The 23,379-nt window shown below is 37.4% G+C and overlaps 1 protein-coding gene across 2 annotated transcripts in view; it reads right to left on the bottom strand.

Moving 5' to 3' along the window:
- The window catches only part of LOC136764370 (probable E3 ubiquitin-protein ligase HERC3), a 55,200-nt gene that overhangs the window by 17,185 nt on the left and 14,636 nt on the right, over positions 1-23,379 (bottom strand). For both annotated transcript variants that reach the window (XM_066718367.1, XM_066718368.1), the window contains 12 exons: positions 20,503-20,573; positions 20,091-20,215; positions 19,340-19,399; positions 14,315-14,426; positions 11,224-11,413; positions 7,977-8,140; positions 6,236-6,349; positions 5,338-5,361; positions 5,161-5,250; positions 4,377-4,547; positions 3,056-3,199; positions 1,901-2,067 (listed from right to left, as the gene is read on the bottom strand). In XM_066718367.1, the coding sequence (XP_066574464.1) occupies positions 1,901-2,067; positions 3,056-3,199; positions 4,377-4,547; positions 5,161-5,250; positions 5,338-5,361; positions 6,236-6,349; positions 7,977-8,140; positions 11,224-11,413; positions 14,315-14,426; positions 19,340-19,399; positions 20,091-20,215; positions 20,503-20,573 (1,432 nt within the window). The remainder of the gene's footprint in view (positions 1-1,900; positions 2,068-3,055; positions 3,200-4,376; positions 4,548-5,160; positions 5,251-5,337; positions 5,362-6,235; positions 6,350-7,976; positions 8,141-11,223; positions 11,414-14,314; positions 14,427-19,339; positions 19,400-20,090; positions 20,216-20,502; positions 20,574-23,379) is intronic.

Below are 23,379 nucleotides of genomic sequence, written 5' to 3'. Positions count from 1 at the left end.
CTACTTGAGTCTAGAACCCCCCCACAACTGAAACGGATTCTGCCTCCTGAGCACAATCAATCAAATAATTGTCTGGCTTGAGGTGTGGTGGCCCAGTGGGTTCAGACAGGTTAGACTGGAGTCACCTGGCTGCATTTACACCTCCACTTGCATAAGAACCTGTGCCAAGGCTCTGTGAGGGGAGATAAGTAACAGTCAAGTCAGTTAACTGGTAGAAACTAATATTCTGTGCTTCATTTCATTGTAAGATTGTAAAACATTGTGACATAGTCAGGCCTACTGAAACCCAAAGGAGGGTTTTCTGTGTGGAGGCTACGGTAAACTGCACCTCAATGAAAGACCCTTAACATACTGCTTTGTCCACTTCTCTGCTTCATAAACATTTTGGAGCACATACCGGAGTTCTCCTTGGTGTCTAACCCAAGAGCATTGATATATTGTTGATTATATTTATATAGAGAGAAAGAAAGATTTTGGTAAGTGAGATTTATATATAAAAAGATTAATACATTTCATCCACACTGAGAAGGATAAATCCATGGCTTTCAATCCTAAGTGCCTCTGGAAAGGATGGAACCTAAAAGATATAATTCTGTTTCACATTAAATTGATCCATAATGGTGTGTAATTGGAACACACACTACAACAGAGGAGTCTTTTCATGCTAGGGAAGTACACACAGAAAGAAGGGGAGGTGAGGTTGTGGTTCATCTCCTTTGTCATCTTATACCTAAAGCCATAATCTGCTTTCTTAGACATGTAATTTAGAGATCAGTAAGATGTTGCACCGCTTCCTTCGCCCCATCTGCAAACAATTAGCCCGTACGTATTTCTCCGATTGACAGAGGAAACATTTTAGAGCGTTGCAGCTGGTAAAATGAAAGTTCTATAAACAACATGTTATATAACGCATTGGCAAAACTAAAATACGAAAATATAAAGGCAAGGCTCTCCCAAACCATTTTTCTCTGAAGCATTAAATCCTACTTTCAGGTTTCAATTACCTAATTTACCACGAGCCTTTCATTGCTACTGGTGCCAAGGCTGAAGTAAACTTGGCTACATTTATGTCCCTCTGAGGTCAGAAACTCAAGTATACTTCAGCAGTAATGCAGGAAGAGAAAGCGCAGGAGACTGGAATGGTCCCAGTAAACAATTTGCTTCCTCTCTTTTGGTCACACCCTCAGAGTGAAGCTCAGTATTGTTCACTAATAATGTGTCAGCTATAAAACATGAATCAGACATAATTTAACCTACTGACATGAACATTGTTCATTGTTTTGTTACAAAGCAAAAACAGACAAAATGTGTTCTGTAAGCCAAAATATTTTAAGATAGATCTCACAGTTTGTAGCTGTGCAGATATCATCCTTTATATTATATATGATAATAAGCATGGAAATTAGAAACCTTCAAGAAGATAGGATTGTTTTACAGCGAATGTAACATGATTATGTGTATGTTAGTCTAGTATGACAGGATTTGTGGCAATTTTAGACTTCATCATCCTTCTCTAACTCAAACTGCACACTGGAAAACCCAGTGTGGACAGCCCTATAAGTGCAATGTTAATGCAAACAATAACATTGTTTCAAAGATGCATTAGTTCTCATTTCAAAACATGAAAAGCCGTTTAATAGACTGTAGACTGAATCAGGGCAGATCGTGGAATGCAGTCAATAACAGTCAGTAAAAAGGGCACATGGATGACAAAACTGACTGCCTATTCATTGTAATGACACTAAAACGAATGGTTACATATGGGGTCTACTCCTATGTTAAGGTACGTGTTCTCATCCATGTCATCAGAGGACATTGGAGGTTTATTTTTGTAGGTACAGTAATATGTTCACCTTGGGCATGCTGGTATTAGTGCTAGCGTACAGTCAGTCTAACATACCTTCCCTCAGTAGGTGATAGCTCCTTCAGGTCCTCCAGGGAGGGGGGCACATCCAGAAGCTTCTTATAGAGGGCCAAGGGGAAGTGCAGGTCCACCACAGTGGAGTTGTAGATGGCCAGGCCACATGTTATACCAATCAGGTGGAACCAGTTGAGTTCAACAAAACACTGAGGAAAACAGCACCAAAGAGGCATTGCAGAGCACTGCTTTGGCAAAGCTTGAAGCAGTGCATTCTAGGGCAGAGCATTTTTGATGGTGCAAATAAATAAGAGGCATACAATTATCATGAATCAACTGCTATCGGAATGTAAGTATTCCGTATAAAATATAAATAGCTGCAACATTTTTGACAGTTACATGAATTAAAGTTAAAGTATTCAGAAGTCGAAACTGATGGATTGTACTTCTCTACACACTGTGATATGCTGGAGGAAGGGGTCCCATTACACAGGGCATGAGATGACCTTTTGCAGACTTTGTTACACATAATAAATCTCTGGGTCAATTTAAGCTGTTTACATATACAGTGTAACTGAAAGGGAACAGTCATTTTAATGAGGGACTTTTACCACAGTAATAAAACTCTAAAAGCATTAATCAAAATGTTAAGTTGATTTATATTTCTCTATATCTGTGAAGTTATTTGGGAAATTATTTTGTCATACTTGCAGATCCTATAAAAACACATAATAACCTTCTGATGTCACCAATGATTAATTAATTTAGATTCTAGTTAACAAATCATTGAAAAAACAAATTCAATTGGGCCTTTGCCTCAGTTACACACCAGCAATATTACACAAGTTGTTGACATTACATGCAAGATTAATTATCCATCAACAACTAAACTTGCCGACAAACATGACTTTATTATGTTGATATGTCAGCCACTTATGTTTATTATAAACATTAGCAGTGTTATTAACCTGTTGTGCTTTCTTGATATGACATGTTTTGCTTCACCTTAAATTGTCTTACTTAAATCACATCACGGAAAGCCATCCCTCTCAGGAATTATTTTGAATCAATAGCTTTGGCTGACATTCTGGGCAATGCAAACTTACATGTAGAGTTATCAACACATCATACATCACAAACCCAGTCCAATTACACTTAGACCTGGCTTCAGCCCATTCTGTTCATGGGATCACTCACTTTGTCAGAGAACCAGAGAAGGTTTGATTCTTTAAAGTTCGTGAACATCCCATAGACTGGATCCAGCAGCTCCTTGAGAAGCAGGAGGAAAAACTCCTTTGTGACCCCTCCTGCATCCACAGCCTCCTCGCCATCAAAAATCACCTGCGAACAAAAGACATTATCATGGGACAGACCCTTTGCAAAGACCTATACTCTCTGAAAACCAAATAAAAAGATACCCAGATTTTGCTGTACGCGAATTTAATTGAAGTGACTGTCCTGTGATATACTAGACTTGCGCACATATGAAATCCAGATCGGTCTCTGAACTTTTTCAGCATCTAGACACTCCTTAACTATTATCTCTATTAACTATCTTTTGGGACAATGCAATCACAAACAAAAAACAGTTTGTGACACAATTTATGTGTTGTATTGTAAAATACGTGGGATAGAAGGCTGTGACCTCAGAAAGGCCATGACAGTGTGTGCCACTGCAAATTGATTGTCCTTGAACACAGCAGCTAACACTGACAAATGTGTCCATCTAGACTGACACCAAGTTTTTTCCCCAAACGCCAATGTGTTTGCAAACAGTCCTACAGAGTTACACCAGACTACATTACATTACATTATTTATCATTTAGCAGACGCTCTTATCCAGGGCGACTTACATCTGTACCCATTTATATAGCCGGGCAGTTTACTGGAGCAATCTAAGTGAAGTACCTTGCTCAAGAGTATAACAACACTGCCCCACCCAGGATTTGAACCCACAACCTTCCAGTTACTACTCCACAGTGCTGCCTACAGTAGCCAAGATCACAGATCAGACTTAACAGGTCTGTTTCCGCTCCATCCACACTCTGTCACTGGGAGCTAAAAGTAACTGAATCCTATCTTTAGAAAATCCAGCGTTAGAATGAAGGCAAAACACATAGGGTATTAAAGTAAGTTTTGTATTCCTACACACTGCCCCAAGAACGCAACAGGAGAAATGGATTTACGTGCAGCACAGACCACAAAGATTTCTAAAGGTGATGTCTCCACTCCACTAATGCATGAACGGTTGTGCATATCACAAAATCTCTTGTGGCAGCTTGTGTAACACATATTAAGATCTGAGCCGAACCAAACTGGGTCACTACCCAATAGTGAGGCCGCAGCCTGATTTCTCACTCAGACGTTTGTGCTGTACACTTAAACTTTTAGGATAGAGGGGCTGAAAAATAAATTTCCCAAACACTTTAAAGGACATTAATTATTTGTGATTTTGTCGCATAACCAGAGTGTTCTTCTGAGGGAGGGAGGGAGGGAGGGATTGAGTGAGGCTTCTGACCTTCAGTGGCTTCTTGAGGTCGAGGTCGGAGTAGATGCTGAGCTCACGCAGGGCGTCGCTCACCAGGTTGGCCCTCCTGACGTGCAGCACCAGAAAAGGGTTGCGGGCCAAGAGCGGTTCCAGGCTCAGCAACATGAACATATTGTGCAGGTTGGCTCCACTTACCGCCATCTATGGGGAGGGGGGGGGGAAACTCGTACTGAGGTAAAACTGATAAAAAACTCACAACTTGGAACTGTGGCAACAGCAGACATTTTCTAATACAGGTATGGCCATGTTGGAGATGGCAGAAAATCTAATTTAAAATGTTGAAATGTAAAACTTGTGTATTTCCAAAGTATCGCAAACCTTAATGGTCATTATTCTTTTACTAACTTTACAAGAAGATTTGGTTACTGGGGCATTTGCATGGTGTACACTGGAACCATTAGTGTTACATCAGTGAGAAATTACGTGACTCCAGTTTGATTTTACTGCATATTAAATTCACTGTTAAAAAAAACTGCAATAAAGAAATCGGAGCTGCCATCATTTCATATCTGAAACTGAAGTGGTATATTTAATGTAAAACACATAAAGAGCACTGTGTTTAATATAGATCTATACTGCAGTTGTCATTGATAGCTATGACATAAAGAAAACCTTAACATTACTATCAGTAATGCTCTACTTTGTTTCTCTTAAGGAGGGTTTCAGTATAGTTGTTAAAACATTGCAGATTAATGTAAAGTGTTTGAAGGCCATTAATTGCATCATAGAATATTATTCAGGTTAGACAACCTACTTGCATCTGCAGTTCTGCATCAGTCTGTAGCATTGTTGTCTTGGCTTGAGCATTTAATATAAATGGATAGGCACACAATGTCACTGAGTTCTGCAAGTGAAGCAGAAACATAATTTTTCATGAATTTAATTGTTTAATGAAATCTGGCAGACAGACACAGACAGACAGATTGTTTACCTGTAGAGGTGGGGATCTAATTTTCTGTAAAAGAAGAGGAAATAAATAAGAACAATTGAGCAATTCTTATTATCAAAAACAGAAAGTTGAAAAAGACTGCCTGTCAATAATTCCAAACAAAGTTTTTAAAAAGCAAATTGTTTCTGCTTTAAAAAAACAAACAAAACAAAATTCACACAACAGCCTTTATCAGATTGGTATAAATGTTTGTACTCTTTCTAGTCACACCACAACATACAGTATGTATGTATACCAGAAGTCATGCTCCTGATGACTTATAGTGGACATATTTGTTAGACAAGAATGCTAACAAGAAGATAACCATATAGTATATATAACCATAGTACATGTATAGTTAAGTGTAATGCATTGTGATTGTCATACAAAGTAATGTTTTAAAAATCAATGTTGTTCATCTGTTTAATGAACAGTCTAATAATTAAGCTGCACACTTGAGTGTGTAGATTGTCCTTGGGAGTCAGGGGTCTTTTATTGTATACAGATAACAGTATGTGAATGACAAGACACGTTTCACATCTCTGCAAGTCCAGATCCAAATTCTACAAAAACACGCGTGTGACGTCTTTCAAACAGTGAAGGTTTTACAGAGGGTCTACTGTCGGCTGCTCTTCCAGCGCAATTATCTTATATTCTAGGAACGGTTTATTAGGGAGGGAAAGTGAAACGCAGTGTTCTTACAGAGAGAACCTTCTTCCATCCCTCTTCAGGACAGCGAAAGAGGAGGGCTTGCATGAGAGAGCATGAGAGGAATTCTAGTATGCACCGACTTAACACCAACACCAGAAAAACCCACAGGTACACCACATTCCACAGCATTGCCAAGATCCACATCTTAGCATACAAGACTTGTATGACTTGCATAGAACACTGCACTTACAATTTCAGCCGTACTGAGAAACCACTTGATGTACTCTTCCTGGATGTTCACAAGGCTTGTTACATCAGGTATGTAAAAGTGATTATAATCCACATGCTGGGCTTTCAAATTCACCTGCAATATGAAGGCACACAAAACACCTATGTTATGAATATATATATACACACACAAACACATACACACACAGTACTGTACAAAAGTTTTAGGCAGGTGTGAAAAAATGCTATCAAGTAAGAATGCATTCAAAAATAGACATGTTAATAGATTACATGTATCAATTAGCTAAATGCAAAGTGAGTGAAAAGAAGACAAATCTACATCAAATCAATATTTGGTGGGACCACCCTTTGCCTCAGCATCAATTCTTCTAGGTACACTTGAACACAGTTTTTGAAGGAACTCGGCAGGTAGGTTGGCCCAAACATCTTGTAGAACTAACCACAGTTCTTGTGTGGATTTAGGCAGCCTCAGTTGCTTCTCTCTCTTCATGTAATCCCAGACAGACTCCATGATGTTGAGATCAGGGCTCTGTGGGGGCCATACCATCACTTCCAGGACTCGTTGTTCTTCTTTACGCTGAAGATAGTTCTTAATGACGTTCGCTGTATGTTTGGGGTCGTTGTCATGCTGCACAATAAATTTGGGGCCAATCAGATGCCTCCCTGATGGTATTGCATGATAGATAAGTATCTGCCTGTACTTCTCAGCATTGAGGAGACCATTCATTCTGACCAAATCCCCAACTCCATTTGCAGAAATGCAGCCTCAAACTTGCAAGGAACCTCCAACATGCTTCACTGTTGCCTGCAGACACTCATTTGTGCACCGCTCTCCTGCCCTTCTGCAAACAAACTGCCTTCTGCTACAGCCAAATATTTCAAAATTGTGACTCATCTGTCCAGAGCACCTGCTGCCATTTTTCTCCCCCAGTTCCTGTGTTTTCGTGCATAGTTGAGTCGCTTGGCCTTATTGCCACGTCAGAGGTATGGCTTTTTGGCCGCAAGTCTTCCATGAAGGCCACTTCTGACCAAACTTCTCCAGACAGTAGATGGGTGTACCAGGGTCCCACTGTTTTCTGCCAATTCTGAGCTGATGGCACTGCAGGACATCTTCTGATTGCAAAGGCAAGTAAGCCTACAAAATCCCTGACTTTGTGCAAGTGTACCTAAAAGAATTGATGGTGTTTTGAAGGCAAAGGGTGGTCACACCAAATATGGATTTGATTTAGATTTTTCTTCGGTTCACTCACTTTGCATTTAATCAATTGATAAATATAATCTATTAACATGTCTATTTTTGAAAGCATTCTTACACACCTGCCTAAAACTTTTGTACAGTACTCTATGTATAAAATCAAACCAATGTATCTATAGTTTAAATCCAATTTGTTTCCCCAGGGGACCCTATTGCCTGGAAGAAAAGACATCTGCATGGATCATAGCTATATATGTGATAATTTCCCATGAACAGACAAACAAGACTAACAAATTACAGTAAAATAACAAATTTTTAAAAGTTGTGCACAGTCTTCACATTGGTTCTTGAAAATTCCTAACTTGTCTGCACCTTAATGCAATTTTACAATCAGCAGTAGTGTGAATGGATCACATCCCATTTTTGATTGCCTGTGTCAGGTCAAAAGGCTCTATTAGAAAATGTATCCTTATGTTAATATAATGTAACAGCATGCATGCTTCAACAGTGAAATTGTGTGCTAGGTAACAGGTAATTGAAATTGTACCTTGTGCAGCTTCTCTAAGAGTTTCAAGGTGGCATTGATGTAGCTCTCCAAAAACACCGGGATCAATAAGGCTTTACCTCCCGTTAAGAGAAACACCACAGTACGTTTATACATCTCGACAAGGCGTGAGAAAACAGCACAATCCACCAAGGACCACCAGTTATCTAAAACAATGGGGAGATAAACAGAAGAACACATCTCAGTTCACATCCAACTTAACAGTTAAGCCATTAATTAAACAATATGTTAAGACCCTGCTCTCTGAGGTATGCAACAACACAATACTACTAGCTCAGGGATTTGACAATGATAATAAACACAAGCACGCTTTTTTAACCATACTTCTGGAAAGAGCCTATAGGAGCAGGTTTACTCCAGTATACCATAGTAAGACAACAGTAAACTGCAGGAAAGCACAGTGAAACCACAGTTACCTACAACAGTAAACCACGGCAAAGTGACAGATATTATAGAACTGCCAAATTACAGATGGCAAATTTCAGAAGTTTCTGAAAAACACAGAGCTCAGAAGACAGACACACTATGATAGACTTCTAGATATAGTCTCCTCCAGATATATTCATACCTGTGAATAAATAGGAACACACAACAGCATAAGAAATAAAGACTTGTGAATTGGATAATGTGTCCTGCTGAAACAAAAAGGATAACAATATAAGTCAAAGTCATATTTGTCATAAATAAATTATTGCATTCCAGAAAACAGGAGGGTCACATTTATTCACACTTCGAATTTTAGTTAGTACTTTGTAAATTCTCCTCTGGCATGGATAACTCTGACAAGACGCCTGCCAGAAATGTTGTATGAGGTTCTGGCACTTCTGAGGGGGGATTTGTGACCATTCCTACAGGCAGAATTGCTCTAGGTCTTTCTGACCCTTTGAGGTCAGGAAATTGGATGGCCATTTGGGAACATTTATTTTGTGTGCCGTTAACCATTTCCAGCCAAGCTTGTGCTTCTTGGCAGAGGGAACCAGGTTTTTTGCAAATAATCTCCTGATACAGACGTAGCCGAAAGTATTGGTACCCTTGCATTTCATTCAAATAATGCACCATTTGCTCTCAAAAGTGTTGAAATTAAAATATGTTTTGTCATCCATATATGTATGTCTTTGGTTTGCAGTGGAACAAAGCAAAATAACTGTGAAAATAACTGAATTCATACTTACTCTATAAAGACATTCTAAAATGGCCTGGACAATATTATTGATACCCTTTAGAAGTTATATGAAATACTTGTATTGTTGTATTGTATTATTGTATTGTAGTGATACCTCAAGCAGACCATTATCTTTCAATTAGTATCACAGTTGTCTTCAATCGCATTATCACTCACTCAGCCAGTTTAAATGGAGAAAAGTACTCACTCTGCTGTTTTGTGTCACTGTATGTATCACACTGAACATGGAAAAGAGAAGGAAAACCAGAGAGATGTCTGAGGAGCTTAGAAAGAAGGTAATAGCCAAGCATGGTCCTACAAGACCATCTCTAAAGAGCTTGATGTTCCTCTGAGCACTGTTGCCAATATTAAGAAGTTTAAGGCCCATGGGACTGTAGCCAACATCCCTGGACTTGGCCGCAAGAGGAAAACTGACTCATGAATGAAGAGAAGGATTGTTCGAATGGTGCAGAAAGAACCAAGGAAAACCTCAAAAAAGATCCAAGCCGACGTTCAAGCTCAAGGTGCAACAGTTTCAAGTTGCATCATCCGTTGCTGTCTGAATGAAAATGGGCCCCATGGTAGAAGACCTCTCTCTAACAGAGAAACACAAAAAAGCCCAACTGGAGTTTGCCAAAATGCATGTGGACAAGCCACAGTCCTGCGAGAATGTCCTTTGGACAGACCAAACAAAAGTAGAGCTTTTTGGTAAATCACAACAAATAAAAAATTAAGCTTTCAAAGAAAAGAACACCATCCCTACCATGAAACACAGAGGAGGCTCAGTGATGTTTTGGGGTTACTGTGCTGCCTCTGGCACTGGGTGCCTTGAATCTGTGCAGGGCACGATGAAATCAATAGAGTATCAAGGCATTTTGGAGCGTAATGTATAGCGCAGTGTCAGAAAGCTTCGTCACAGTTACAGGTCATGGGTCCTCCAGCAGGATAATGACCCGAAATATACCTCAAAAAGAACCAAAGAATGGATGAGAAGAAAACATTGGACCTTTCTGAAGTGGTCTTCTATGAGTCCTGATCTAAATCCCATTGAACATCTGTGGAAAGAGCTTAAACTTGCAGTTGGGAAAAAGCACCCATCAAACCTGAGAGAACTGGAGTGGTTTGCTAAAGAAGAGTGGGTCAAACTATCAGTCGAGAAGTGTAGAAATCTCGTTCAGAGCTGCAGACAGTGCCTGATTGCAATTATTGTCTCTAAAGGCTGTGCAACGAAATATTAGGTTAAGGGTCCCAATATTTTTGTCCGTGCCATTTTCATTTGTTTTACTATTTAAAGTAATATGTTACGTAATAAATCCATAGCAAAGTTTCTGTTCTATTGAATGCGAAATAAAGAATGGTGAATAACAAATACTTTTGTCAATTTCTACTTAGTTCAGAGAAAATTGTGAGTTTTCTTTAACAAGTGGAAGAGTACCAATACTTTCGGCCACGTCTGTATGTGTTGGAGTTCATAATTCCCAATGGTCAATGACCATTTGCCTACAATGTTTGGAGAGCTCTCTGACCTTAACGATGCATGTTCCTACTTAACGTCTTTTATGCGTTTCCTTCTTTTATACCCCAGAGAACCAGGAAACTTTTGGAGGGCTATATATACTTAAAGAAGCTTTGATTAAACTTACAAAGAGCATAATGTTGTTGTAGAGTGGTTTTTGTTGGATTTCATTTAAAGGGATACTTAGAGGTGTGTATAAACGTGACCATCTTTTTCATTTTTTGGGGGGATTTTAGGATTAAATAGGGTATGAATAGGTACAAAAAGCAGTGTTCTTCAAATCCATTTCTCGAGAGTCAGCGTGCTTGCCTCTGTTTTTAATTCCAGCTGAGCTCTGGAATTACTTAAAGTAATTAGTCACCTAACTGAACCAATTCAAGCGCTTTCCTAGGTTTAATACAGGAGATGATTTAAATAGACCTATAAAACAAAACGACTGGATTAAATTTCAAGAATGCTGTGCAATACTATACATTGTGTAATCTAGCTGCTTTAAATACATAAATCATGACTTGTATCAACCCACTGTGATAATGGTAACAATGGCATACCAAGGACTTTGCTGGGATTTGTATCCAAGCGCAGGATGGCCATGGCGAGGGGGATGGTTAATGTGATGTAATACTTGGAGTCTTGAAGCACTGGACATTCGGACAGAATCAGGTAGATTCGCATGGCCTCCACATCGGGGGGAGAACACGGCAGCTGAGGAATCAAGAGGCTTTCAAAACTCTTTGTAGCCTAGAAAAGACAAGGAAAGAAAGCAACAATGACAAGCGGGATGTGTATAACTATACTGGTATTACACAAACTTGCACAGAAACCAAGCCCTAATATTCACCTTTTCATGCGTAATGTTTTAACACCTGTGAGAGGCAGGATTTTCTTTAGTTTAGACTAAACAATTATTATGACTTTTATGTAGTATTTATGTACATTATAATAATAATAATCATAATATTGTGTGCATTACAGAGGTCGAAAATTACTTGGCTAGAAGCATACCACTTTCAAATGACTCATCAAATACTGCTAAGTAATTATACAGCTAGTGGGTGGCAGGATAGGGAGTAGAAGTACCGCAATCTCTGAAGAAGCATCACAGGGTTTATATCACAAATGGGATGGGGTGAATTTATCCTAGACTGGATAAGTTTATCCTAACCAAAACAACTATCCTCCTTTTTAGAGGAAAACTGAATGGTCAAAGGACTTCTCTAGGATCCAAGTTCAAAACACAAAACTCTTCTTGAAACAAAAAAAATGTATTCCTCATTTGTTCAGATAAGGTTACAATTTGATATGGAAATGCTTCAAAGCAACAAGGAAAGTCTGTGTTGTATATTGCATTCTGAATGCTGAAATGTATCTACTATGTAAAATAAAACATTTTGGTTTATAAAAGCGGTTTATATGTACAAGCAGTTTTATTTTTTAATATATATACATAATACTATATTAAAAACAACAAAAAATGAACATCCACTTGAAGAATGGCACAAATTAAGTGGCTGCACTTCATGCAACCCCATAATATAATGTTTATGTGGTGTTAAACGGTGACGGTTTCCTGGAAGTTAATGTATGGTAGTCATTCCAAACACTATAGTATGCCGGGAATGAAGCTAAGGTTCATGTACCCATTTAGTCCCGTAAGCTTGCATAACAGCTGTCTGCACATTTAGTGAAGCTTTAATTATGTCAACATGCACATACCAATTACAGTAAGGCACAAAGACAATAAGAGATTCTAATAATCCCATTGAGAAACTGCAATAGATAGCACTTTAGGAACATAACCTCATGTAGATGAAGAAAGAATCAGTTTGGCAATGACACACTGTAATAGTCACCGTGGTAAAGGTGTGGTGAGAAAAGAAATAGGGGTTATAGGATTAACAATTTTTGTCCTGTCCAGGTTGTACCCTGCCTTGCCTCCTGTGTCTGCCAGGACAGGGTCCGGCTCACCATTGCATACAGAAGGATAGATGGATTTACATCAAAAATAAATTCAATCCCAACTTTGTTCCATATGCCACTCACAAATTTAGAACTCTGGCCTATATGCATGAAGAACTTCACACAAATTATGTATTACTTTTTCTACACTGAATACAACACAAACGATTGTTGACATGCATGAGGCAATGATTGAGCAGTTCTATTTAAATCATGTTTAAGTTTAGCTATATTTAATTAATTGTACAGCTTATTTGTTGCCTTATTCTTTTTACAAAAGCATGGTATCAAATGATATTTGAGGAAATCCTGGATGAATGTAGGCCTGCCTCAGATATTTTATATGTTCTGTTTTCCAGGGGATTTTTCCTTCTACCCCATGGAAACCTGCCATCAATTACAGGGTTTTTGGTTTGTGACTAACTGGTGGGTAAAAACTTTGATTTTGTTCCATTTAATGAAGAATAAAATAAAGATGGGATTTAGTGGAGGTTGTTGCTTTCGGAATGAAGGAGTCCCATGTCATTGAAGTCAGTTTAAAGTAGAAATACAGGATATAGAGAACTTTCCTACTTTTTTGAATGGCTAAGAGATTTGATTTTGTGATTATAATGAGGTAATGGACTGCTGGCATAGACCAACACAGTACATTACTGTTTAGAAACAGATTGAGTACAGGCACTGGAATACAGCATCTCAGATCCTAGAAAACCTCTGAATGTAGGCTCAAACCCAAAAGCACAGCTATGTCATCAACTACAGTATGTCCTGGTGGTTATCATGGTTGGCTTTCAAACTGAAAAAAGGTTAATGTATCCCAAAACCAGATGGACTCGCCTTATATATATTTAGATTTCACATTAACTTGAGTGGTTAAAAAAAGTAAACAGGCCAGGAACATTGTCTGCACCCTTAAGAGAACAAATTAGCAGAACAAATATACATTTTTATTGATTTTATGTTTTTGTTTCTTCTTTTGTTTATATCTTTGGGAATAAAAACCCATCTTTATGGTTTTGGAAGGGAAATAAAATTCTGTTTTACCAAGTTCTGTGAAAGGGTTTAAGTGGAATAATTCATTATTTTATTATTACACATTGCACACAGAGCTAGTAAGAGTCAGATATAAAAAATAACCATGAAGAATCAGATTAATAAAAAATACATATATTATTTATAATAATAGATATCTTGTAGAGTTCTAGACCAGTGGTTCCCAACACATGTCCTGATACATTTTGTTCCAACTGAGACCTCAGTCTTCATGAACTACTAACTGACCTAATCAGAGCTTATTAATAATTTTAAATCTTTGGAGACATCAAGCTATATTTAAAATTATATATGAAGGCTGAATTCTCTGCAAGTTAAAACATTTTAAGAGTGAAATTAAGCAAATGATTAGTTCAATTAAGGATATTTGAGAGTGCAGTTGGATCAAAAACCAGAAGGACACTGTTCTTGAGCGCTCTACTTAGTTTGCAAAATGTAGAATAGGAACATGAAGATTACAATGTAGAAGTAGAAGTAGAAGTCTCACCATTTCACAAATGCAGATCATAGTATGTAAACATAAATACAATAATTAAAAATACTGTCACTGAACATATTATATATTTTGTTCTAATATTGTGCCAATATGTATGATCTTCACAAGGAAAATAGAAAGAAAAAAATGTTTACCTGTTCTAATAATCTGGAAAATGTAGGTTTCATTAGGGTTTCAAATAACAGCCTGACAGATTTCAAGTCAATACCAGGGATTTTGGGGTTGGTTCTAAAATGTCCATCATTACTGAGGAAAGAAGAAAGCATTGCCAACTATTAAAAAAAAAGTAACCTTAACGAAAACATATATCCTAAATGTTTTTGATCAACTCATTAAAATCAACACTTTTTAATGTATACTATACAACTCAGAGGGGAAAAGGTAGTAATTTTTCTCATATGACATCACAGTAAAGAAGAGAAGGTTGGAGGTAACAATCTTCAGAACAGAAATACCAACTTCAGCTGTGCGATAGGAGGCCTGAACCTGCACAAAATAAGTTGTAAAAATCGGAGCACCTGCAAACAGAAATCAACATAACAGACTGAAGGACATGAATGGTTTTTTTGGAGATTCTATTGTGTCAAATTAAGATGCACTTCCAACATGGTTATGTGCTTCCTGACTGTGGTATTATGATATGGATTCTTGCTTTCAGAACATGGTATTCTGACATGAAGTATAGCTTTTGGAATATGAAAATGAACATGAACATGAAGGATCTCATTCATTTAGAGTAGTTGTCGTGGATACTGAATAATACTAAAAACCCACAATTCTCTTCGCACAAAATGCTGGATAGACCGGCTGCAGCATAACTTTTTAAATAGGCATATGTATTTTGTATTTATGAAAAAGAAGTTAATTACAGTGAGGGAAAAAAGTATTTGATCCCCTGCTGATTTTGTACGTTTGCCCACTGACAAAGAAATGATCAGTCTATAATTTTAATGGTAGGTGTATTTTAACAGTGAGAGACAGAATAACAAAAAAAAAATACAGAAAAATGCATTTCAAAAAAGTTATAAATTGATTTGCATGTTAATGAGTGAAATAAGTATTTGATCCCCTATCAATCAGTAAGATTTCTGGCTCCCAGGTGTCTTTTATACAGGTAACGAGCTGAGATTAGGAGCACTCTCTTAAAGGGAGTGCTCCTAATCTCAGCTCGTTACCTGTATAAAAGACACCTGTCCACAGAAGCAATCAATCAATCAGATTCCAAACTTTCCACCATGACCAAGACCAAAGAGCTGTCCAAGGATATCAGGGACAAGATTGTAGACCTACACAAGGCTGGAATGGGCTACAAGACCATCACCAAGCAGCTTGGTGAGAAGGTGACAACAGTTGGTGCGATTATTCGCAAATGGAAGAAACACTAAATAACTGTCAGTCTCCCTCGGTCTGGGGCTCCATGCAAGATGTCACCTTGTGGAGTTTCAATGATCATGAGAACGGTGAGGAATCAGCCCAGAACTACACGGGAGGATCTTGTTAATGATCTCAAGGCAACTGGGACCATAGTCACCAAGAAAACAATTGGTAACACACTATGCCATGAAGGACTGAAATCCTGCAGCGCCCGCAAGGTCCCCCTGCTCAAGAAAGCACATGTACAGGCCCGTCTGAAGTTTGCCAATGAACATCTGAATGATTCAGAGGAGAACTGGGTGAAAGTGTTGTGGTCAGATGAGGCCAAAATTGAGCATCAACTCAACTCGCTGTGTTTGGAGGAGGAGGAATGACCCCAAGAACAGCATCCCCACCGTCAAACATGGAGGTGGAAACATTATGCTTTGGGGGTGTTTTTCTGCAACGCATCAAAGGGACGATGGACGGGGCCATGTACCGTCAAATCTTGGGTGAGAACCTCCTTCCCTCAGCCAGGGCATTGAAAATGGGTCATGGATGGGTATTACAGCATGACAATGACCCAAAACACACAGCCAAGGCAACAAAGGAGTGGCTCAAGAAGAAGCACATTAAGGTCCTGGAGTGGCCTAGCCAGTCTCCAGACCTTAATCCCATAGAAAATCTGTGGAGGGAGCTGAAGGTTCGAGTTGCCAAACGTCAGCCTCGAAACCTTAATGACTTGGAGAGGATCTGCAAAGAGGAGTGGGACAAAATCCCTCCTGAGATGTGTGCAAACCTGGTGGCCAACTACAAGAAACGTCTGACCTCTGTGATTGCCAACAAGGGTTTTGCCACCAAGTACTAAGTCGAAGGGGTCAAATACTTATTTCCCTCATTAACATGCAAATCAATGTATAACTTTTTTGAAATGCGTTTTTCTGGATTTTTTTGTTGTTATTCTGTCTCTCACTGTTAAAATACACCTACCATTAAAATTATAGACTGATCATTTCTTTGTCAGTGGGCAAACGTACAAAATCAGCAGGGGATCAAATACTTTTTTCCCTCACTGTACTTATTTTTTATTTTATTTACTTATATAAATAAAATGTAGTTATAAAACTAACTACAATGGATAGAACATAATATAAGGTTCAATCTGCTTATTTGTATCTGAACGTTTGTAGAAAGTAGTTAATGAAATGTATTAATCTGTAATAAAACTACATTATACTGTACAAAGAAAATACAACATTTCACATTTATCTTTGATGTTTTCTTTTCGCAATGTGTCCATATATTATATATAATATAATAATAATAATATAATATATGGACACATTGCAAAAAGAAAACATCAAAGAATGACAAAGGAAGCTGTAGAATGTTAACCAAGAGATACAAAAAAAAGACCTAGAAGACGACCACATAAAATAAGGCCTTCATCCAGCAGTGGCTAGATATAGGCGGATGGTGATGATATACAGATATACAGACATACAGTAGCTTCCAAATTTATTCATAACATTTATGAAGTGTAAATTAAGGTTTTAAAAGAAAATACAGGTGTACACTCAATGGCTACTTTATACCCTGCTCATTATATTGAGTTATATGATGTATTTTATCATGTTATTGTATTAAAAAACGTATTTGCTTACGTGCAAATTTTTTCTGACATGTTCAAAATGTCTGTGGTACACCTATGCATGCCTGATGGCACACCTGTATAGACCCGCACTCGGAGTGAATGTGTCTATGGTTTTCTTTCTACGCACATATGTATTTATATCTATTTTTTTTTTTTTTTATTTAAATACCCTCTCATATAATGGCCTACAGTATGGCTAACCCTGGTCCTGGAGAGCCGCAGGGTCTATAGGCTTTTGTACTATCCAGATCGTTAACTACTTAATTGTGGGTCTTAATTAGGCAAAATGTCTTGCCACAAAATAAAAAAATAAATGAAAAATATTGATTACTGTACATAAATGTTTCTTACATACCATTCATACACAATTCCTAAAAGTAATATTTCCTGTAATAAGTAATGTAATGTAATAAGTAATACTTTTTCCTGGCATTTTAACCAGATAATATATATATATATTTACTGTTATTGTCAAAAACTAATAGAAAAGCAAATTTGTGAAAGCAAATGTTTCTACAGACGTTATGAATTCTGAGTTCAGAGACAGTGAAATACTTTCAGGACAGTGCTCTGATAGAGGCTGCATGTTCATGCCAGGAAGAGAGGCCCTGACAGGACCTCTCTACAATCTGAGAGAGCTGCGGAGGGCCTGTGCTCACGCTTTGAGTAGATCAAGAGCGACTTGCGAAGTGATTGGAGAGTGATTGCACTGCACATGCAAACAACATGCAAGTATCAATATCCATGGGGAACTGAATCCTGTACGACATTGGTTTATCAGGCATTTTGAGGCAGGCAATTTTGAGTTTTGATTTATTTCCATGACAACCAGTGTAAACGAAGGAAGGTTTTCTATTAACTGTACATGAAGAGGGCCAGTGACACAACAAGGCGTTGCTTAGACATAACACATCTTGGTTTCAACCTTGATTGTTCCCATATCAGCTCTGCACTCATCAGCTCTTACAATCCAGGATGTAAGACCCCATATATTGTATACACTTGTGTAAATGTGAATTTGTAAAATGTATTATGGTTTGAATTGCACTGAATAATGTAAATTGGAATTTGTAATATGTTTTATGCCTTGAACTGCACTGTATTTCTGCACTTTGTATTGTGCTTATATTTTGTAAGTCGCCCTGGATAAGGGTGTCTGCTAATAAATAAATAAATAAATAATTAATATTCCTTTTTTGAAATACAAAAACAAAAGTGTCCAATAAAGTCATAATTGAAAGACGAACTGAACTACAGGGATTTGGGACACTATAAACCAGGGTACACATGGCGTTTTGCCTGTTCCACCATGCATTCTGCAGTGTCTTGTGAAAACCACTGGGATTCAACTGAGTACCAATACCAGGTTTGAGTTACAGTCTCAACAGACACTAAATAAATAATAAGGCCTTGCCTTAAGCGGAGTTTGGACTGCATCTTATGAACATCAAAAAACAACTGCTAATATGATCAACCTAAACCAAATAAACTGGGGACATCCTTAAAACTAATCAAGTAAATCAAGTGGACTGGAATATTTACAGTTTTGTCTAGGTTGCTTCTGTGTCCAGCAAACATTGAAAGATAGATAATTGAAAAATAAATATAGTTCAATTAACAATGTTTATAAGGCTAAATTAATCACTGAATAAAATTGTTTAAAATGAAAGGTGTGAAATGTTTCAAATAAAACTGTGAATGAATTAAAACCAATTTGATATGAATGATAATAGTTAAAACAGAAATTAGATAAACAATGGTTACGGTTTTAACCGCAGCTTAGTTTCAAAAAATTAATACGGAATAGTATTGGCAAATGTTGATCTGGTATTATACATTTTCTAAATGGTCTTGTTACACAAATTACTGCTGTGAAACAAATACAGGACTATCTTCTCATCTGGTGCTCTGACGGTTAAAAAAATGTTATAAAAAAGATAAAATTTAGTCTGACCTTCACTAAAGTTTGTAATGTTGAATACACACAGGCTGAGAGAGCTAGACACAACCTGAAAACTAAGATAAGTATTATGACTCTTACGCACATGTGACCATGACTACCTGCCATTTATTGCAATGACACTCTTGTATATTGAAGAATATGGAGTAAAAAGAACCACATGTATTCCCTCAGGGACCTAACTGTGCTCACCTTTGGTCCAGGAAGCTTGCATTCCAACACGCAGTTGAAGAGAGTAGAAGTATTATATCACTAAAAAAAAAAAAAACGTATTTTAATTGTAACATTTTGTGTTTTTTTTACCATCCACCAAGGACAAGTATGATACTACCACTGAGATACCAATGAAGTAGTACCATATAAATGGGTCTAAAAGCAAAACATCCAGTGTCAAAACCAATGTAACAAACAAACACAATTCTACATTAGGGTCTAGTTAATTCAGTCCAGAATATCACAATTTAATATAGTAGAATTATTAAATTAATCTAAACACATTAATCTTTAAATGGAAGTTGTAAATTATACCTTCATATTTTCATGTCAGTGTTTATGTTTTTTTTCCCCAATAAATATTTTAATTGATTATTACAAGCCATTCTCATAGAATGACCATTAATGAAAACTGTTTAAAAAAGGAGTAATAAAGGAAAAATACTCAAATTGAGCCCCCTGAAGAATTCAAAACTTCAACCCATCAGACAATTGTAAATTTAAAACCCATTATTGTTGGTGGCTTTCTATTGGCTAGGAAAAATAGCGGCCAATGGTGAACCAAAACAAATAGCCACCAATTGACATGTTTAGACTTGTAATTGGCAGGTAGGTTTAAATTATTAATCCATCCAAGTTTAGCACGGATGGATTCTGTTCCTTGCATGACTGGAAAGTATGCAGGACAAGTAAGACAATGAAAAACCTTCAACAGTGTGTTAAGACTTACTTCATTGTACTGGAATCACTGTTCTCTAGCAGCTTCATTCTCCAAGTATTTAAATTGTCATAGGTAATGAACGAAATACTCTTTGTGAAATTAACAACACGGAAGTCTTCAGGGGAAACAGAGTTCTACAAATCAATGAAAGAGAGAGACACAAAATTAATAGTATGGTAAGGAAAATAAATCTATGTTTAAGTAATAATGTTATTAATGTTACAAAATCTGAATTAGGTGTTGGGGCTTGGGTGTCCCTATTAAACCAGAACTAAATGGCTTGCATCTGAGTCCCAGAAGAGCTGTTATATAGTGCATCCTCAGCTTCTTAGAAAACAGCTCCTTCAAGTGGAGATACTGGGAAACTGTCTGAAGCAAATTACTCTAAAAAGGGTATTGATGATTTTTCTTTCATTCATACCTCATTACTGGAGTAAAGCAAGAAACTGTGGTCTCCGCCACTATGGATTTGTGTAATGACAAATGTTTCTGCTGTAAGAAGGGAGAAACACAAAGGATTAAACATTATATTACAGGAAATCAGCATCAAAGACCTAGATAAACACTCTTGTAAAACAAAGACCCCATAACTTCCAACGACTATTTTCCGTAGTATAAAAAATCCAATATAGCAAAAAGAAGCACCATAATTTATATTCCAAGGCCATTCTTTTTAAATTATAGGTACAATATTTGTATTGTCATCTAAAGAGACGAGACACTATCCCTACTTAATCCAGACAGATGACTTGTTCTAGCCTAATTCTCAAAAATGCCATTCTGTACTGTCCCATTAAACTACATCTAAAAATTGTGGTAGTTGTTTGAAAAAGTAAAAAGAAAACATTTAAAACAATTTGTTGCAAATATCCCTCAACCTGTGTGGAAATATCCTGTGTGCACTTTCACTGTCTGCAAACATTTTGGGGGAAAAATCCTTTACTGTAAACATTTATTTGTATTTGGCTATATTCAACGAATTCAAGTTCAACAAAGATGATTCATCCATGAAGGAGTTCAATTTATTAATCAATACTTACATGAAATGACCAACAAGAATGTTAATACTTTCATTCAGTTTGTCATTAAATTGGTTTGCCTTTTTGTTTTAAAACCCAGTTCTTTTCATCCCAACAGAAAGTAGAAATCACTATGATCCCAGTCTAAAGATGCAGTGAAAATCTTGATGCTTAAGAAACACTGCTGTCACTTAGGTTTGAATTCCATCTCACAGCATGATATATAACTGTTTCAACTGATTTACAGGACAAGCTTTGAAATATCCTTCTATCTGAAACTGACTATTTACTCAGCCTTGTAAAGAACAATCCACAGATACCTTTGGGAAAACAGTTCACAGTAGACAAGATTCGACAAACATGCTCTTCAAAATTTGATTTAGCTGGTAATTCAAATAATTGAAAAGGATTTAAAAAGCAGGAATAACATTTGCTGCACAAGTGGCTCTAATAAGTAGTTGTACAAACCAGGGTATGTATTTTCAGATTTAAGACTATGGCGTATGCTTGTATTAGTCATTTGATTGTTGTTTTTCAGTAGTAACAGTTATGCCTAATTGTATTATGCTAAATGTCTGTGCAAGTCAGAATAGGCGAGTAAAAGGTTTCCCCAAAAAATGTTTAAAAAGCAGCCTCCAATTGTAGTGCATTTTGAATCAGGTTTCCAGTTGTATGTTATGCTATTCAGCAGTATTACTAGTACTTGCTGGGATGAATGTGCTTTGCAGCTCAATTAACTGATTAAGTATAGTTTAATAATAAACAGTATTTATGCAACAAAATATTTCAGTGAATAAGACTTGTTCAAATGAAGAACTGTTTTTGTTCCAACCAAGCTCTCAATGACTTAATGGAACCTAAGTAACAATCTGCTTAGATCTTATTGTTTAAATTGTGTAATAAAAGAGGTAGTTTTAATTCATTATTTATACAATTCTATACAGTTAGGTCCATAAATGTTTGGACAGTGACACAATTGTCATCATTTTGGCTCTGTACGCCACCACAATGGATTTGAAAGGAAAGGCCTGTACTGCAGCCATCTTTAGTTCCTGCTTGTTCTTGGTGCATTTTGCCTTAGAAATCAAAACAAACCAATCAGAGAGAGAGCAAAAACATCAGTTGTGGCAAAATCAACTATTTGGTACATTCTTAAAAAGAAAGAATGCACTAGTGAGCTCAGGAACACCAAAAGGCCCGGAAGATCATGGAAAACAACTGTGCTGGATGACAGAAGAATTCTTTCCCTGGTGAAGAAAACCCCCTTCACAACAGTTGGCCAGATCAAGAACACCCTCCAGGAGGTAGGTGTATCTGTGTCAAAGTCAACAATCAAGAGAAGACTTCACCAGAGTAAATACAGAGGGTTTACCACAAGATGTAAACCATTGGTAAGTCCCCAAAACAGGAAGACCAGATTAGAGATTGCCAAAAAACATCTAAAGAACCCTGTACAGTTCTGTAACAACACCCTATGGACAGATGAGACAAAGATCAACTTGTACCAGAATGATGGGAAGAGAAGAGTATGGCGAAGGGAAGGAACTGCTCATGATCCAAAACATACCACCTCATCTGTGAAGCATGTTATGGCATGGGCATGTATGGCTGCCAAAGGAACTGGTTCCCTTGTATTTACTGATGATGTGACTGCTGACAAAAGCAGCAGGATGAATTCTGAAGTGTTTAGGGTTATAGTATCTGCTCAGATTCAGCCAAATGCTTCAAAACTCATTGGACGGCACTTCACAGTGTAGATGGACAATGACCCGAAGCATACAGCGAAAGCAACCCATGACTTTTTTAAGGTGAAGAAGTGGAATGTTCTGCAATGGCCAAGTCAATCACCTGACCTGAATCCAATTGAGCATGCATTTCACTTCAAAACTGAAGGCAAAACGACCCAAGAACAAGCAGGAACTAAAGACAGCTGCAGTGCAGGCCTGGCAGAGCATCACTAGGGAAGAAACCCAGCATCTGGTGATGTCTATGGGTTCCAGACTTCAGGCAGTCATTGACTGCAAAGGATTTGCAACCAAGTAGTGAAACTCACAATTTAATTCATGATTATGTTATTTTCTCCAAATGCTTTTGAGCATCTACAATTGGTGGGACCACATATAAAAATGGGTGTAATTCCTACACCATTCACCCAATTTGGATGTAAATATCTTCAAATTAAAGATGAAAGTCTACACTTAAAAAACATCTTAATTGTTTCCTTTCAAATACATTGTGGTGGTGTCCAGAGTAAAAATTATGACAATTGTGTCACTGTT

The sequence above is a fragment of the Amia ocellicauda genome, chromosome 12, assembly GCF_036373705.1.
Source record: "Amia ocellicauda isolate fAmiCal2 chromosome 12, fAmiCal2.hap1, whole genome shotgun sequence".
Lineage (NCBI taxonomy): Eukaryota > Metazoa > Chordata > Actinopteri > Amiiformes > Amiidae > Amia > Amia ocellicauda.
This window is presented reverse-complemented; position numbering and strand designations above follow the sequence as displayed.